Source organism: Nothobranchius furzeri, chromosome 6 (assembly GCF_043380555.1).
Source record: "Nothobranchius furzeri strain GRZ-AD chromosome 6, NfurGRZ-RIMD1, whole genome shotgun sequence".
Lineage (NCBI taxonomy): Eukaryota > Metazoa > Chordata > Actinopteri > Cyprinodontiformes > Nothobranchiidae > Nothobranchius > Nothobranchius furzeri.
Genome location: NC_091746.1, coordinates 45,079,456 through 45,097,332, shown reverse-complemented (window position 1 = coordinate 45,097,332; position 17,877 = coordinate 45,079,456). Strand labels below are relative to the sequence as shown.

General features: G+C 39.5%; 1 protein-coding gene across 1 annotated transcript in view; it reads left to right on the top strand.

Moving 5' to 3' along the window:
* The first annotated feature begins 1,851 nt into the window (after positions 1-1,851).
* LOC107396732 (ephrin type-A receptor 5) overlaps positions 1,852-17,877 on the top strand; it is a 117,854-nt gene continuing 101,828 nt past the window's right edge. Inside the window, exons 1-2 of the mRNA XM_015976567.3 lie at positions 1,852-2,144; positions 11,151-11,215. Of these exons, the coding sequence (XP_015832053.3) occupies positions 2,048-2,144; positions 11,151-11,215 (162 nt within the window). The 5' untranslated portion in view covers positions 1,852-2,047. The remainder of the gene's footprint in view (positions 2,145-11,150; positions 11,216-17,877) is intronic.

Here is a 17,877-nt window from a genome sequence, read left to right as displayed (position 1 = left end):
CCTGGCATGGAACTGCCCCTCTGCTGCTGAAATTATGGTGAAGCAGGTTATGGGCGGTGAGACTGCCTTCTAATGGAGAAATACAGTGGGACCCAGGTTAGGAGACTGAACAGTTTGGGATGCCAGTCGCTGGCCTGGAGGCAAGAGGTGTCGTACACCCCAAGGAAGAGGTGGTCTGGATCCGACCCGTGCTGGGAGCCCAGCTGGTCCAACACCACTCTTTCCCCCTCGCTGGGGGTGGGGTTGTCACTCAGACCAGAGATGACCTTGGCCTGGAGCAAGTGGAGGAGTGTGGTGGTGTGAATGGAAGGGGCCCATGGGAGCCTAAAGCTACACACTGGGTCTTATCACTAATCAGCTGCACATTTATTATAAAGGATGGTGCCATAGATGGAGGAGAAATGGACCAGACGTGGGGATCTTGTGTTGCTCTGAGTATACACATTTCCCTGAAAAGGTGGAGAAATAAAGCTGTTTTGAATGAGCAGAAGCCGTGTGCTCTGTGTTTGTGTCCTGGTGTAGCAGATAATTGCTACATTTCTAATTGCATTATTTCCTGTTATTCAAGCTTTAAACGTTATATTTTTGTAATTGTTTTTCTCTCCAGAGAAGCAACACCAGGTCTGGTGTTCTGCTGAGCTGTGATAGCCTCCTGGAGGGCGTCAATAGCTAGTACGCTATTGCCAACCACTAAACAATCTCCCTCTGATATAAACTTTTTTCTTTAACATAAAACGTAATACTACTAGTTCATCCGCTTATTTATTTATTTGTTTGTGAGTGAGTGAGTGAGTGAGTGAGTGAGTGAGTGAGTGAGTGAGTGAGTGAGTGAGTGTGTGTGTGTGTGTGTGTGTGTGTGTGTGTGTGTGTGTGTGTGTGTGTGTGTGTGTGCTCTGTCTTCTCATACCTCCAGTGAGTTGAGACGGATGGCTGCTCATACTGAGGTCCTGCTGGAGGTTTCTTCCTGTTACAGGGGAGTTTGCCTCTCCACTATCACTACATGCAACTGTATGGAAATACTGTAAAGTCACTGACACAACAAGTCAGTGAATTGATGCAGTCTGCTGGGTTCCTTTATTAGAAACTTTAATTATTTGGAATAAAGAGCTGAACTCTGTGAAGTGATACGTAGGATCAACTGGAATGTTTGTTTTGTTATGTGCCTTGAGTTGGCTCTTGTGATGTCACTTGATGGTATATACTACTACTACTACTACTTCTACTACTACTGCTACTACTGCTACTACTTCTACAACAACAACAACAACAACAACAACAACTACTACTACTACTACTACTACTACTATTACTACTAATTCTACTACTACTACTACTACTACTACTTCTACTACTACTACTACTACTACTAATAATAATAATAATTACCACTACTACTACTACTACTACTACTACTACTACTACTACTACTAATAATAATAGTAATAATGATAATAATAATAATAATATTAACAATGTTTAATTGCTGCTCTACACTTTTACTCACAGTCTTTAGTTTTAGCTGAAGATTTAGGATCAAACTAAAAAACAAACAAAAAAAAAAGCATGGAAGGAAGGAGGATTCAAAGGAAGGAAGGAAGAAAGAGCAGAAAAGCCCTCAGATCTGTTGAAAAAGCCACTGTCATCCAGCCGTCCTCCTCCACAGACTCAGGAGCCCAGCTGGAGGGCTCCAGTATGAAGAACAAGTGATGGCTCTAGAGTTAAAGAGATAACGACTGAGAATCGATTGTCATTTGGACGAAGCAGTCCGACAGCAGCAGGAGTTCACCTGTGGGTGGTCTGTGATTGGAGAGACATTGCGCTTAACTCCGCCCCCCACAGACGCACCGCCCGCCTTCTCCAAACCGAAGACAGGAGCGCTCCTCATTACCGTCCTCAGACCGCTGCAAAACATGAGCCCCATCCTCTGTCCACAGACCCAGAACGGCACAAATGATTGGAACACATTTCCTCGTCTAATGCTGTCCGACACCGCTGTAGTTTGAAAACAGCCCATCACTGTTACGCGTGTCCCCCCTTTGGATGCGCCATGCATTCTCTTTGGAGTTCTGGCGTTCGCCTGCTGGTTTGGACATGGACTTGGAGTCTGGCGTTGCTTGGAGCGTGGAGCATCCCCGTAAACGAAGGTAAACCGGTGTAGAGTCGTTTAGGACTTAAATAGACACGGACCTGATGCGTTCAGACTTTTAAATGAAACTGACAAATCCGAAAGGTCCAAAGATCTCAAGTTCTCTGTCTGCTGTCCGTCTCCGACGCCGTTTGAATCTCAAAAAAGAGCGGCTATCATTTGAGCAGGTGAATTAACTGCTTATCCAACGGGAATTGTGCCCAAAATAAAATATTATAAGATAAGAAAAAAAACTACATTAATAATTTTAAATAAAAGGACCTTTGAACAGAACAGGTTCCTCAGACGCGCGCTGAAGAGCAAAAACAAAAAAAAAATCTGGATTAGTCAGAAACGTTTTACAATGGAAAATGCTCAGATTGCTGCATCAATGATTTCCCCTCTCACACACGATTTATGAGAATTTATTTATTTATTTGTATTCCACGAGTTTTAATTCAATTGTTTCAATTTCCTAAATGCTGGTTTGGAGGTTGTAGCCTCACTGAGTTTAATATTCCATTTTTTTAAATGATGGGATATATATATACATATATATATATATATATATATATATATATATATATATATATATATTGCATGCATCCTTAAAGGCAAAGTTTGCAGCCTTATGTGACCACATAATCCTGAAATGGGTCAAAAGCTGCAAGTTCAAGGTCATTTCCAGCAGGCAATGGGTATCAGATATGAACAATTACTCTGGAAACCCTTTGGCCCAATAGTGCAAACTAATAATAGTGAACTAATATGCACCTGCATGTTCCTTTCTAATGGCAGGACAATTGTAAAGTGGTTAATATATAAACATCTAACAAAGTTAGGGTGATATGGTGGTGGGGGTTATTGTTTGGGGGCTGCAGAATGAGCCGAGATGAATAGTATTGTTTGGAGCTGTTGGACATTAGGCCATCCGGGAACAGGACAACATTCATCAGACTGCTCATTATTCACATGATGGTTTCATTTAGGCAAAGTTTAGATTCACAAAAGTGACTCCCAACGTGTGGCCATTCAGAATCCCTTTGGAGTGGGGTAGGGGGGTGCAGAGCTTTTTTTCTCTTGATTGTGTTTGTCATGTCTTTGTTTCTGCATCTCCTACATTAGAATGGCCACACTAAGGATTTAGGTGTTTACACACATTTTTTCACAATTAGAAATGAATAAAAACTAAATAGATGTGTTAGGAAAACACTTCAAGTCAGGTTAGGTCAAATTTGCTTTAAATTTGTGGAAACATTCCTCAGAGGTTCTTGTTCTTATTGATATGACAGCATCACACATTTGCATAGGATCTCCCATTCCACCACATCCCAAAGGTTCTGGACTGGATTGTGATCTGGTGACTGGAAGCCGTTTGAGTTTAGTGGACTCATCTTTAAAAAAATAAATAACAGTCATCGCAAACCAGTCTGCCCATTCATCTCTGACATCAACAAGGTATTTTTCTTTTTGCATCTATGGCTAACTGAACATTTTCTCTGTAAACCCTAGAGATGGTTGTTGGTGAAAATCCCAGTAGGTCAGCAGTTTATGAAACTCTCAACAACCGCCATGCCTTGTTAAAACACATCTAAATCCTCTTTTTGAGTCACGTCTAGAATCAAATCGTTAAAGAAAGTTGCAAGTAGTGTGCAAGCAGCTCAGCGTCTTCAAATATGATGTTTTTTATTTTAAATCTGCATGTTGATAAAACATTTTTTCTTCAGGTTAATTACCAAACTGAATAGACGTTGTCAACCTTTAAAAGCACATTCACATTTGATCTTTCGCTTTTGAATTAGGTACACTTATTTCCTTTCTGTCTTCAGTTATCAACCATTTCATCTGTTTTCTGTCTCTTTTTTTCAAGAATCCTCTTTTTTTTCTCACACGTGCTCGCTTTCTCTGGAATCTGGCTCTGAACTTACCAAAGCCCCTGAAACAAAACCGTGTGCCTGAGTCTGCTGCTTAACACACATTTTAGATGAATTTGACACATATTTGCATTGCAATGGATAATCATACAGTGGTGAGCATAATTGAAGGGGAGAACAAGAAAGCTTTTCTCTGATTTGACTAATTTATAGCAACTGGAAAACAAAAATTCTGGCATATTTTTTTGTTTTTCTGAGAATATTTCTGTCTAGTTTTTTTCTGTGTAATTTAGGGCTGCAGCTATCGAACATTTTAGTATTCGAGTATTCTATTGAATCTTCCATCGATTAATTGAATATTCTATTTGACAACGTTTCAAGTGAAATGAGATTATTGTTTGCTGCTAAAAATATGAAAATAAAAAAGCAAAATTATAAAAGGCTCAATAATATATATTAAATTGATGTTGTCTAGTTCCTTCTTTCCCAGCTGATATTTATAGTTAATAAATATTTTATGGAACAACATTTGACTTACATTTTATTCACAATTTTGTTTGTATTAATGTCACTCATCCTAGTCAAAATAACATATATAAATATATTCACATATGATCGGTAGAATTAAATCATTTCATTAACATGTTCAGTAGTTAGCTAGAAATGCTAACATTTAATTCCTAGTCATAGCAATGTTGTGTATTTATTTTGTTATGTACGTGTTGGCAACATAATCTAGTCTAAATTGTGTTGAAATATAAAAAGTGTTAGTGATTTATATGCTACAACTGCTTGCCATTACTTCTGCAGAGGATGGAGCAGACTTGTAGCAAAAAACAGATGGTAGCTGCAGTGCCTTCACCAAGTGGTGCTTTGCCCCAAACCGATTCTTAGGTCCACATATAAAAGGGATGGTGGGGATTTTCCTTCAGCTTGTGGAGTTTAGTCGTTCACAACCATCATGTTTTTCTGAATCTCACTTGCTCGTGAGAATGCTACCCGCTAGCTTAGCATTAGCATTTCTTCTTGTAGTTTAACTCTTGGTCTCAAACTTAGGACAGTTTCTGACGTTTACAATGGTTTCTGTCTTTGCTGGTTTCTCTATTTTCCTCCACAGCACCTAGATCACCATGTAGTGCTCCAGTAAAATGTGTTCAGACTGTGGAGCGCACATTTAACGAAGCTTCGAATCAGTAAAAAAAGAATGGAGGAATTTAATTAATCGAACCATTCGAATTATTCGGTGATTCGTTTCAGCCCAAGTGTAATTTGATGTTTTTGCGGTCTCAGTTTTTTTTATTATATGAGCAAAATTCTTTCACCATATTTTGAGTACCTGTATGAAAGAAATTAATCAGATGCTTCCTTTATTGAGTTGATGATCCCCTTCATTTTTGTGTTTTGCAGTGATGTATCCTTTCCTTTGATAGATGATCATTAGGAAAAGTATACACACTTTGCAATGTTGAATTTTGTCTGTTTATATCGATCCATGTCAGAGGTTGTCTGAGCACGGAGCCGACTGCTTAACATCTGAATATTAATATTATTATGATTGTGCCAGCATGCATGTGTGGAACACATTAAGTGATTTTAGAAACTCTTCATTTTGTGTTGCACTTTTGTTTAGATAATTTTGGCATTGGGGGAAAATAGTAATATGATTAGTTGAAGGGTGTTTGTGTGCTTGTTTATGTGAGTGATAAAAAAACATTTCATTATGCTGGGAGCAATCAGAACCGCCATAAATGCCACAGTCAAGTAGCAGGGGTTGTAGAAAGGAGGGGATAAAAAAAATAAAAACTCAGATTCCAGAGGTAGATTGTATAAAAGATCGATAAGGGCACGTTTGAGCTAATGGCCACACTGGACGAGTGTCAAAAGTGTGAGCTTGATGCATTGGCAGCCTTTTGCCTGGCAGAACAGAAGTGTTTCCAGGGCTGAGAAGCCTCTTCACACACTTGCAAAGTGTATCCTTGAAGTGATGGTGCTCAAAATGTAATTCATTCACTGGTGATGACTTTTAATAACGTGTTCCGTAGATCCTTGTCGGCGCAGAGCTCTAACTTGTTAGGTGGTTTTGATCCTTTGAGAGAACAAGAGCAAAAGAGGTAACGTACCCCTTATGATCTAGTTCAGTATCACTTATCTCTTCTTTATGGCCTAATTAGATGTCTAATCGCCTCCTAAGGACATTTTTTTATTATTCTCTGCAGAACAGTGGAAACGGTAAGTCCACTTTGTGTGTGTGTGTGTGTGTGTGTGTGTGTGTGTGTGTGTGTGTGTGTGTGTGTGTGTGTGTGTGTGTGTGTGTGTGTGTGTGTGTGTGTGTGTGTTATAAAGGCTGGAGGTTGTTGGAGTGAATCGCTGCTCTAGCTTGTGTTCTGCTCTGCACACTCACCTCCTCTGCAGTGCTTTCTGTGTGACCGTTTTGTGTTTACATTTGAGGTTGGCCTGTGCTTTTTTCACACTGCTTATCATACCACATAAAACAGGAACAAATTACACATTAAGTTGGTTGTAAATGTGACAATGGTTCCACACTGACTTCTTACACACTACTCTGTGTTAACTCAACCTTTAAAAAACATGTATACAGAAAGAAAATGCAATTTTTTTTTCATTTATCTAGGAATAGATTTAGGAAAGTGTACACTTGTTCACCATTTTGAGCTGTAAAATAATTCTGTTGGCCAATTCTGGACATGCCTATGCTTAAGAGGTCTTGCTCTTGCAAAGTGCATGTATTTGTTACTTTATTAGCTATTAGCAAGTGGCCAATCAGCCATTCACATGGCAGAAACTCTGCTTTTAGGCAGCTAGGCTTTTTGGAATCTCCAGGGTGAACAGAGAATGATCCAAAAAACCAGAAAATCTCAAGTGAACAGCTGTGGTGTTAATAAAAATGCCTTGTTGATGTCTGAGCAGAATGAGCAGACTGGTTCTAGATATTAGAAAAGCAACAGTTGCTCAAAGAGCCAGTGATTCCAACAGAGGTCTACAGAATATGTCTGAACCATCACGTGTTGAACATGGACTCCAGAAGCAAACGATCACTTCAGGTGTGACTCAGTTCACATAGGATCACCAAAACTGGACAATAACAGATTGGAAAAATGTTTCCTGGTCTGATGAGTCCAGCTGCAGCATTAAGATGGTCGGGTCATGCTTGGGGTCAACATCAAAACGTGTATCCATCCTGCGTTGCATAAATGATTCGGGCTGCTTCAGGTGGTGTAATGGTATGGATGAGATGTTCTTCTCCCACATTAGTACCACTGGAGCCTGGATTAAACATCATGTGCATCTCTTTGTGACCCCAGTGGACCCATCTTCTGATGGCTTCTTTCAGCAGGGTAATGCACCATGTCACAAATCCAACATAATCCAGTGCAATGCCATTGGATGTGGTGAAATGGGAAATTCACACACTCATGCATGTGTTACTGAGAAATCTGCAGAAACTGTGTGATGCTATCAACTCCATATGGATCAGAACTTATGTGGAATGTCTGCCACACCTTGTTGAATCTGTATTGTGAAAAATTTAAACAGTTCTGAAAGCTAAAGTGACGCAAACAAGATGCCGGTAAGAAGTAACTACCATATATACCGTATTTTCCAAACTATAAGCCGCTACTTTTTCCCACGCTTTGAACGCGGCTTATAATGAGGTGCGCGGCTTTAAAAGGATGGATGCTGGAAAGGAGTGCTACAGAAAGCGCCTCAGAGGATTTTTTCACAGTAAAACGGCACTGCGTGTTTTCACCGCCTCACCCCGGGATGATGACAGCAACACGGAGAGCGACACTGACAGTTAAAATACGTTTTCAATTCAGTAGATATCTGCGGCTTTTAGCCTGATGCGGCTTATATCGAGGTGCGCTCTAAAGTCCGGAAATTGCGGTACATATAAATAGCCCATTTAGTAACCAGAAAAGTCTTAAATATGCAAACAAGACACTTTGTCCTCATTCTCTTCCCACTTCTCCAGTTCAGTACCATCCTAAAAGAGCGGTTAACAGATAATTTACTTTGACTTTCCCCTTTATGGCTCGAGTACTCTCTGAAAACCCAAAGTACAGACCGTACCATAAAAAAGATAAAGCAAAGCAAAGTCCAGCTTGATTGTACATGAGTTGCTTTTATATGACACTACAAGCTTCAGCAATCTGGGGCAAGTTTGTGGAGCCGCCAGTAAAGTGATACATCTTGTGTTTGTGTGATTTATGAGGGGGCTTGTTAAACTGCTGCTGAGAGTTTGTTCTGACTCTGTCATCTGGAAATAAAGCATTGGTCCTTGTCTGTCAGGAATCTTGGTGTGAGCTTTGACCCAGCTCTCACCCTGGATTCTCATGGCAGTTCTCTTGTTCGCTCTTCCTTCTTCCATCTCAGGAACATTGCTAAGCTAAGTCCCATTCTGTCCCGCTCTGAACTTGAGACAGTTATCCACACCTTCATCTCCTCACGCTTAGACTACTGTAACTCTCTTTTCACGTGTCTGAGCAGAACATCCCTGAACCGTCTACAGGTGGTTCAGAATGCCTGTGCTCGGCTTCTGACCAAGTCCTCCAAACACACCCACATCACCCCGCTTCTCCTCCAGCTTCACTGGTTGCCAGTCAACTTCAGGGTTCATTTCAAGATCCTGGTTCTGGTCTATAGGGCCTTACATGGACAAGCACCATCTTCCATTGGTGATCTTCTTAGTCCCTACACCCCCAGCAGGTCCCTGAGGTCCAGTGATCAAAGCCTACTGGTTGTGCAGCGCACCAGGCTAAAGACCAAAGGTGACAGATCATTTGCTGCTGTGGCCCCCAGACTCTGGAAATCTCTCCCCCTGAGTCTGAGATCAGTGGTCTCTAGGGATCAGTGGACTCCTTTAAAAAGCAGCTGAAGACTCACTTGTTCAAGCTGGCTTTTGTATGACCTTCTTCACCACTCTCTCTTTATTCTGCTCTCCCCACCTATTCCACCTTCCTCAGGATCCACTGATTTCCCTCTTATCTATTCACTTTCTTTCTTTACATTTTTTAATCACAATTGTCAATTTTTTGCTCATTTAAAATATATTTTTAACCAGTTTCTAAATTATTTTTTATATTTTTACATTCTTTGATTTTGTGAAGCGCCTCATGATTTTTATATTGAGGGGCGCTATAGAAAAAATATCTTCTTCTTCTTCTTCTTCTTCTTCTTCTTCTTCTTCATAGTTACTTACATTTTTACACCTGCCTATTTCTACTACAGCAAACATGTTTTAGACCAGAAACTGTCTAGTTTTGGGCATGTTCTGGCTAAACTAGCTGTAGCTGGAAGACATTCCCACTTGAACTTTCATCGTCCTGGTGAATCTTAAAAAACTCTTTGAAGTTGTGGTCACTATAGTGAGTTGGATTATTATTATTATTATTATTGTTATTGTTATTATTATTATTTTGCTGAGGCTGATGGTGAGTTTTGCTGTAGGAGAATCCTTCTGTGTGTACAGACAGATGAGATAAGTGACTGCATTACCTGAGGGTCAAGTAATTGCAGTTGACAGCTTTCATCCAGGAGTCTGAGAGGGGAGTTTTTTTGATGGATAATTCAGAGGTACTTGTTGTGCGACAGGCACTGAAATGGTTGAATCGAAGAATAAAGATTAGAAGTTTTGGTGGACAAGCTTTTAAAACTCAAAGATGGAGCATGAATTCAATTCAATTCAATTCAAAGATACTTAATTAATCACAGAGGGAAATTAGCTCATGTGTCGTCCTTTTGTGCTTTAATAGTTTTGATATTAAGTTTATACTGATTTCTTTTTCATTAACTATATAATGCAAAGTAAAAACATTTTAATTTATTTTAATTGTAATGTAAGGACACGTGTATATAGTGAATAAAGTCAAGGTTAATTCTTCATGTCCACTCCCTCAGTGTTCTCCACAGCTCCCCTGCAAAGTGATGTTCCTCAGGGGTCCATTCTTGAGCCTCTTTTGTTCCTCTGGGGTCTTTTTTTTGTCAGTTTGTGCCCCTTGGCCTGGAGGAAAACTGTGCAGCAAAACTATCGGAGTGCCTATTTAGGTTAAATCTTACATACCTGTGAACTTTTTGCCTTTCAATGAGACTGAAAGGTTTAACAATTTGGGTCTAAAAACACAGGTGGTATTAACTGTCTGAACTTGGGACCATTAACCTAGTTTCTTAAGTCTACTGTGTCTAACCTAGGTGTGACAATGAATACCAATTTTAGTTTTGATAAACACATAAGTTCAGTGGTCAGTGCGTTTTTTCCATTTGAGACAGCTAGCAAAGATAAAAACCATCCCTATCAAGACATCTTTTTGAGATCTTAACTCATGTATTTGTGAGAACTAGACTAGACTAATGTAATTAATGCTCTGTATGTGGGTATCAGCCATTCCTTAATTTCACACGTGTAGCTGGTCCAAAATGCTGCGGCACACCTTTTAACTGGTACTCTTAAGCATGACCATATTTCGTCTTATCTTCCCTTTATTGGCTCCCGGTCAGGTACTATATTGATATATGTCAAACTGCAGATTCCATATGCACCTTTTCGGTCTCTTCAATTGGCTAAGTGTGGGCTGCTTGTGGTTCCTCTGATCAAACGCAAGCTTAAAGAAGAGAAAGCTTTTTCAGTCATTGGTCCCAGGTTGTGAAATGAGCTGCCTCTAAGTGTAAAACAGGCTGACTAACTCATGGTGTCTAAATCTTGCCTTAAGATTAATCTATTCTCTATTGCTTTTGACTGAAATAGCTTGATTTTGATATGACTTGTCTTGTTGCCTCTGTATTGCTTCTTATCTTGTTTTTTATGTGTATTTCTGTTGTACAGCACTTTGATACATGTTATTTGTTAGTGCTTTATAAGTAAATTGGATTTGGATATGTGAAATACACCACACCACACTACACTCCCAATATTGTTTAAAAAAATCTAATTTAAATCTAAACAAACCATTATTCACTCAATAGCCATTACAAGTACAGTCAATGTTTACAAGTCAAATGCATCAGAAAACATTGTAAAAGCTTTTTTGTGTGAATCATGCTAATTTTAAGAGATGTTTATTTCTTTTTTATGTGAATTATCCAGGTTTAATGTTATGAAATAATAATTTTCTGTATTTCTACCCATTTAACAGTGAACCTGTTGGACTCTCGCTCTGTGATGGGAGATTTAGGATGGGTTGCTTACCCTAAGAATGGGGTGAGTATAATTCTTTTAAAACTTTAAAACTAACTCTAAATGGGTCAAACAACACAAAATTCAACATTTATAGCTGTTGTAAAAACAGCTCGACTCATAAATGTGGTATTGTCACTGGTTGATGAGGAGCATATGGTTAATAAGGCTAGCCTGAATTTGTTTAAGCTTGTGTTTTTAATCCTAATACATCATTACTTCCTATTTCATGGGAAAGATCAAGTGCTTCGCATATTTTATTGAGGTTAAAGGTCATTTCTTTTCTAGAAACTCTTTGCTCATTTTCTGGGTAAATTGAATTCATGAATAAGATATCGAAAGTCACCGTGGAATAAATTATTCTCAAGCCAGGAGTTGAATATCCATCTCCAAATATTCCCAAAGAGAAGGCTAATTAGAGAATGACGTACTAGACTGGTAAAACTATCATTTCATTTTATAATGTGTAGCAGGTTTAGTGGGAAAAAAAAATTGTGCTTAAAGAATCATTACATGCCGAAGAGTCAAGTCATAAGGCAGTAGTTTGAAAATAATTTTTAAGCAGTCAACCCCCATAAAATTTGTTATGTTTTGTTTTGATCTGAAGAACAAGTCATTTTTTCATCTGCTTGATTTACATGAAAAACAAACCCTCTCCGTTGCATCCCCTGTCTGCATGCCCGCTGCTCTACCCGATGGACCAATAGTGCTGATAATGGTGTTTTTTTTAGCTCTTGGTATTCAAATCCTGGCTCACTCTGTGGCTGTGTGAAGTGTTGATGGGATAGATAGTGCTGACAAAAGCAGGCATATGTGCAATCATATTAATGAAGAGGTTGCGTTGTGTGTTTACGTGTGCGTTTCCAACGTTTCCGAAGCATGACTATATTCAGAGTAGACGCAGAGGAAATTAGACTTGATAAGATAAATTAAAAATCTCCTAATGAATGAATAAATCCTTATTAGCCAGTTGTATTCAACTCCACGTTAAGGCGATTATCTGTTTTAATACTCAAATATACAGACTGGACACATTTGCAGACTTTATTCTTGTTTGCCATGTTAAATAACTTAAATTATAACAAACAGTCTTTTAATTTTTTTCCGCACCCCATCTGTGGTGTACTCCAAACACACAAACACTCACTCACTATCACACTTCCAGTCTTGGCTGAATTAGTTGTTGAAAAGGCACAAAATGTCTTTCTTTTTATTAAAGAAAACAAAACTTCCAGTCTGGCAATTTTTATTTGCTCTTGGACGTCTGAGCACTCAAATGGACATCCACATTTGTGAGTTTTCATGAAAGAGGTTAATAAATTCACCAGCAGCTGTCAGAAACGTAAAACAACAACAACGAAAAAGACTAAGTAACATTCAACAACATGACACATCTTTTACAGATAACCCACATAAAAATAAAAACACTAGAAATGGTGAAAATGAACACTACTACTGATTTGTAAAGACTGACAGATTCACATTTTTTTTGCATTAATTTTCTTTTGAATGTCATAAATTATGTGAAGCAGTGACATCACTGAAAGTGGAAGTTGCTCCTGAAATTCTATTGGGGTATTTTGTGAAGACAGATTCAGAATGACACAAATATAGAGAATAGAAAAAAGATGGGGAAATGGCTCTGCGAGAAAGTAACAAATTAATGGACCGTCAGTGTTAGGAAACAATTATAAAAATAAAAGGCTTCCAGTGACTTTAACAACACAAGTTCTGTTTTCATGTAGAGACGTGTAGAGAAATGGTAGCTTTGAATCCAGACCGCAAGTTTGCCAAAGCAAAAGGATGGTATAGTCATCCTCCAACCTCAGCAGCTCCGGACAGTCTGGTATTGGTCCAGTCACAGCGCTCTGCTTGGTAGGCGGGATGTTGCACCTTCTTCGACAGCGTATGACGGACTGCCCAGTGACTGACATCCTTAGAGGTCCAATCACAGCGCTCTGTCTTTTTGGTGGGCCAATCACAGTGCTTTCAATTAGCCAGGTGAGCAGAACGTTACTTTGACTGAGCTAAACTAAGATGGCGACTGCTCTGTTGCTGTCTAATCACAGCACTCTAATGGTTTGGTTGGCCAATCATAGCACTGTGTTGGTGGGCGGGATGCTACTGAAAAAAACAAAGATAGCGACGACTCGTTTGAAACGACTTTGGCCTTAACTTTGAATTATTTCATCTTGGGCTTTTCTTTGAGCCAAGTGCAGACAGACGTGCTTACGTATTTTTTAGAAAAATAATGAATTTGGATCTTCTTTGATGGAGTATGGCGAACTGCCCCATTGAGTATGTTATGTTGCTGGCTATCCAATAGCATGCAGAGACAGTTTTAAAGATCCTGCCACACGACTGAGAGCATATATAAGATGGCTTACCAGACTAGAGAAATGTTGTATTTCTTTTAGGTTTTTTTGTTATTTTGTGTCTTTTGGAATTACATTTAATCTGGTAAGATTATTTTTTGGTCTACTATGACATTTTAGCTTTTAATACCTTCATTCCTCTATGTTCTTATTCTGTTGGGGATGAGCACACTTGTAGATTTGGTTTGCTGCTGATTGAATGACATCAGGTGGTTCCTTTTATCTAAAGCTTCAAATATCACAAAGAGACAATTATAAAACATAAGATGTCTGGAAAGACATAGCATGAAAGTGATGGATCCAACAATATGGATTATTTGTGCTGTCAGTTCCATCCCATTACCAGCCATGGGTCTGGTAAATCCCCACATCGCTCTGCTCCATCTATATCTAAACATCAATACCCAGTGGTTGATGGGTTTGTAATAAAGCATAACAAAACAGACTTCAAGCACCTTATGGTGACAACAAAGGACTGATGAAATGTTCTATGGACTTGGTTCACTTTAACTTTTGTATTAAAACTTTCATAAAAAGGAACCAAAGAAATGTGAATGCTAGCTGATATGTGGGAGGAAATTTTATATAAGAGTATGACCACATATTCCAGACGAGGGCTGCACGATATTAGGAAAACCTGCGATATTCGATAACACTGCTAATATTGCGATATCGATATTACTTGCGATAAATGAACAAATACTAAAGTATGCAGTGTTGATGTCGTCTGGCGTGTGATGTCTGCTCTGGGTTCAAAGCAAACAAAAACTAATGCATGAATTCCATTACAACATAACATTTTCATTGAAAAATCATATAGCTGCACCTGCTACTGTATTAGCAACAAAACAACAAACTGCATGCATGCAGTTTCTCAGTGACTTTTAAAGCCTCACCACCACCATAAAACTTTTTCTGATGCTCCAAATACAGAAAAACATCCCTTACCAGGGTTTTTTTGAATAAATAAAAATATAAGAAAATAAGTTTGAATGTTAAATAATAGTTAACATCACTTGAATGCTTCAGCAAATTCTCTCATTGCTACTGAACATTTTTTCCACTTATGTGGTTATGATATAAGGCTGTTGCTGTAATTGGGAAGTGATCTGTACTGGGCCAAACTAGGAGAATATTAAGATTTTTTGAGGGAAAGAGAAAAACAATTGTCTACCTTTCAGAAGAGGAACTGGCAAAAAACTACATGGAAAATATGTGAAAACGTTTGGTTTTAACCCCAAATTGAACAAGTTTACGTAGATCTTAAAAAGCAGCTCAGATGATGAAACTGCAACTATGAGTCTGATAACAAGCTAACAGTTTATGTGCAGCAGCAAATCAACTATCCTGAATAACAAGGTTATAAAAGCTCATAAATGAAAAATCACTTTGATGTGCGGGGGAACTTTTCCAGGCCCTCATTAGCAGTGTGGGACTGGGAGGAGAGTGCTGTAGCCTTTTAGCTGGAAGCTAACCAGTGCCTGGGGCTAACATCACCACCCGGTGGAACACTAGCGACATGAAGGTAGGTGGGTTGGTTCACCGGCATGTGTCGGAGTCAGCCCGGGTACTATCAGCTGCTTAACAACACCAAGCGGACTCACGTTCACGTTTGAAAGCAGCGCTGATTTCAGAAACCTCAGCACAAAGTGCGTTCGTTGCTCTGAGCCAGCATGACGAACAAGGGAACGGCACCGCTAACTCAGTTCGGGTGTTGCGTTCCACCCATACTAAGGGTCTACGTAAGGGGCGGGCATATTACGTGAACGGACCCATCTGATTGGCCGCATATCAGAAGGGCTACATTTGATTGGTCAAATAATACTGCCGCGTAAAAAAACAGAGCTGGTTTACAAAACGTTGATGGAAATGTTTGAACCAAACATTTATCGCCGTTTTTGACGTGCTTTGCGATGGGCCTATCGCACGTCCTGTTATCGCGATGACGATAATTTTTCGATATATTGTGCAGGCCTATTGCAGACTAACGCTGAAATGTTCAGATACATGTGAATCTGCTGAAATTGACATGAGATACAATTTAGACCTGGGTTACTCAAATGTAATGGTCCGAGGGCCACTCCACAAAGCGACCTGGAAGCGCGAGGTCTGGTCTGGATGGTGGTGGTGGTGGTGGGGGGGTGGGGGGGGTGGGTGCAGCCGCAGAATTGGTGGACGGGGGGGGGGGGGGGGTTGCTGGTGCTTCACACAACACACAAGCCTACAATATAATGAAACAGCACTGCACACCAGCGCGGTTCCCACCCCTCCCGCTCGGGGCCACAAAGAGGGGAGTACCATGGGTCGCCTATTGAGTACCGCTGATTTAGACACTAACTTTATATTTATTCTCAAACATTAATGGTAATAGTCAAGTCTCCTTAGACAGTTTTAATGATAAGTTTATAAACTAATAGAAGCACTGATTAATTTCTTTAGCTTAGTGGCCCAATTGGCAAACTGGTTCTAATTGTGCTGAAGCACCCAAATAATTCAGTAGGAAATCGACTTCATCTGCATGTAAACGGATCAGTCAGGCTGATACCGGTAACTTCCGGAAGTGACAAGAACGCAACGGTCTTCTGATAATATCATCTACACAAAGTTACAATTATAAACACTACACCATCAAACAGTTGTCCTTTCCTTTGGCCATTGTGTATATCCTGTTTTAACTTTATCTGCTTCACTGCCACCAGCATTTTTTCACTATTTGTATTGCTATAAGCTAACTGGAAGAATGCCAACATGAAAGGCTGCATGTCGCCACCTACTGTACCGGAGTGGAATCAAGTTGTTGCCACGATGTCACCTAATGATCCCACCTGTTAACACCGTTCCTTCAAATGGCACTCTGCAGACTGACATCTTTCTGTTTTTTAACTAGATGCTGGGAGGCACAATTCAGATTTTGACAGGTGACAAGTTTGAACAGCATCAAATGTATAAAGAAACTGTTGATGAATGCACACTTCATGCACATTATGGAAGCATAAGAGTGTATATGTGTGGACTTTAAACAACTGCAGAACTACTGTGTAATATTATTGTGAAGTAATCAACAAGTCATTCAACCCTGCTTTGTGCACAACTCCAGTTATGCAAGACAAGGTGGGGAAAAGGGGGAGACGAGACCTCACTAAATCGATGTAATCGGTGATTTGCTTGGTTGAACAGCTCATTATAAAGCTGTCTTTCATCTAGCGAATCCACTGATTTGGTGTACACAATTGTTCAGAATTAAGACCAAGCAAGCATCAAACATGCTGCGCTCAGTGAAAAAGCTCCATAGGCAGTGGGGTGGGAATATATGCTAAATAATGCTCAGTGACAGCTGGATTGCATGTCACGACCCTAAACTGTCACTGAAAAGAAAAGGAAGCTGCTAATTTAACTGTTCACAATGTTTGCACAATTCACAATTGCTGTCAAGCATTTTTTGTTTATTCGTTTGCTGTAGTGTGAAATATGAGGATGAGGAGGTATAAAGGACAAGCAAATGAAGATGAAGTTAGAGACTGACAGGAACAATGTAAGGGGAAGAAATGAAGAAAACACGAAAAGGATGTGGAGAAAACAAGGACAAGTTAGATGGCCATAACTCAAAGAAAAAGAGGGAAATGGGGTAAGAGGAACAGCAAGAGGGTTTCTAGGTTTGGTAAGATTTTTATAATAGGACACTTAGAAAGTTGATAGACAAGGCTGGAATTAAATGGTATAAAAGGAAGACAAGAAAAGTATAAGGATGGATAAGATGAAGGTGGAAACGTGGAAGGTAGGGAGGTGTTGTCTGGGTAAGAAGCAAAAAGGAACAGTTCTATTACAGTGTCACGATGGTCAATGGTAATGGGTGGTAATAATAAGTTACAGACGGCTTTATGGAATTAGAGCTGGGAGAGCACTCAGAGCAGCCACAGGGGGTCTGCTGATGGATGTGTTGCACAGCCACATATTCAATAAGGAAAAGACTAAACACACACACACTAATGAGGAGCTGCAGGGATGCCTTCAGGGATGATTCTGTAAGCAAGTTGGAGAGACAATAACGCAGAAGGTTGCATATTTGGGATCGTCACTGGAACTCACTTCAAAGTTTTAAATCTGTAAGATGGTAACGGTTTCTTTAAATGCCTGCAACGTCTTTCCTTTAAAAAAATCTGAAAAATATCTTTACTCCTCTTGAACAACATTGTAGCTTACAGTCCAGGAGATGCAGAGCCACCGTCAAGACTCAAGTCTGCCATTAACTTTTAAAATAGAATGTTTTGTGATTTCTATATTTGTATTTAAGTGTTTATGCTTATGTTTATT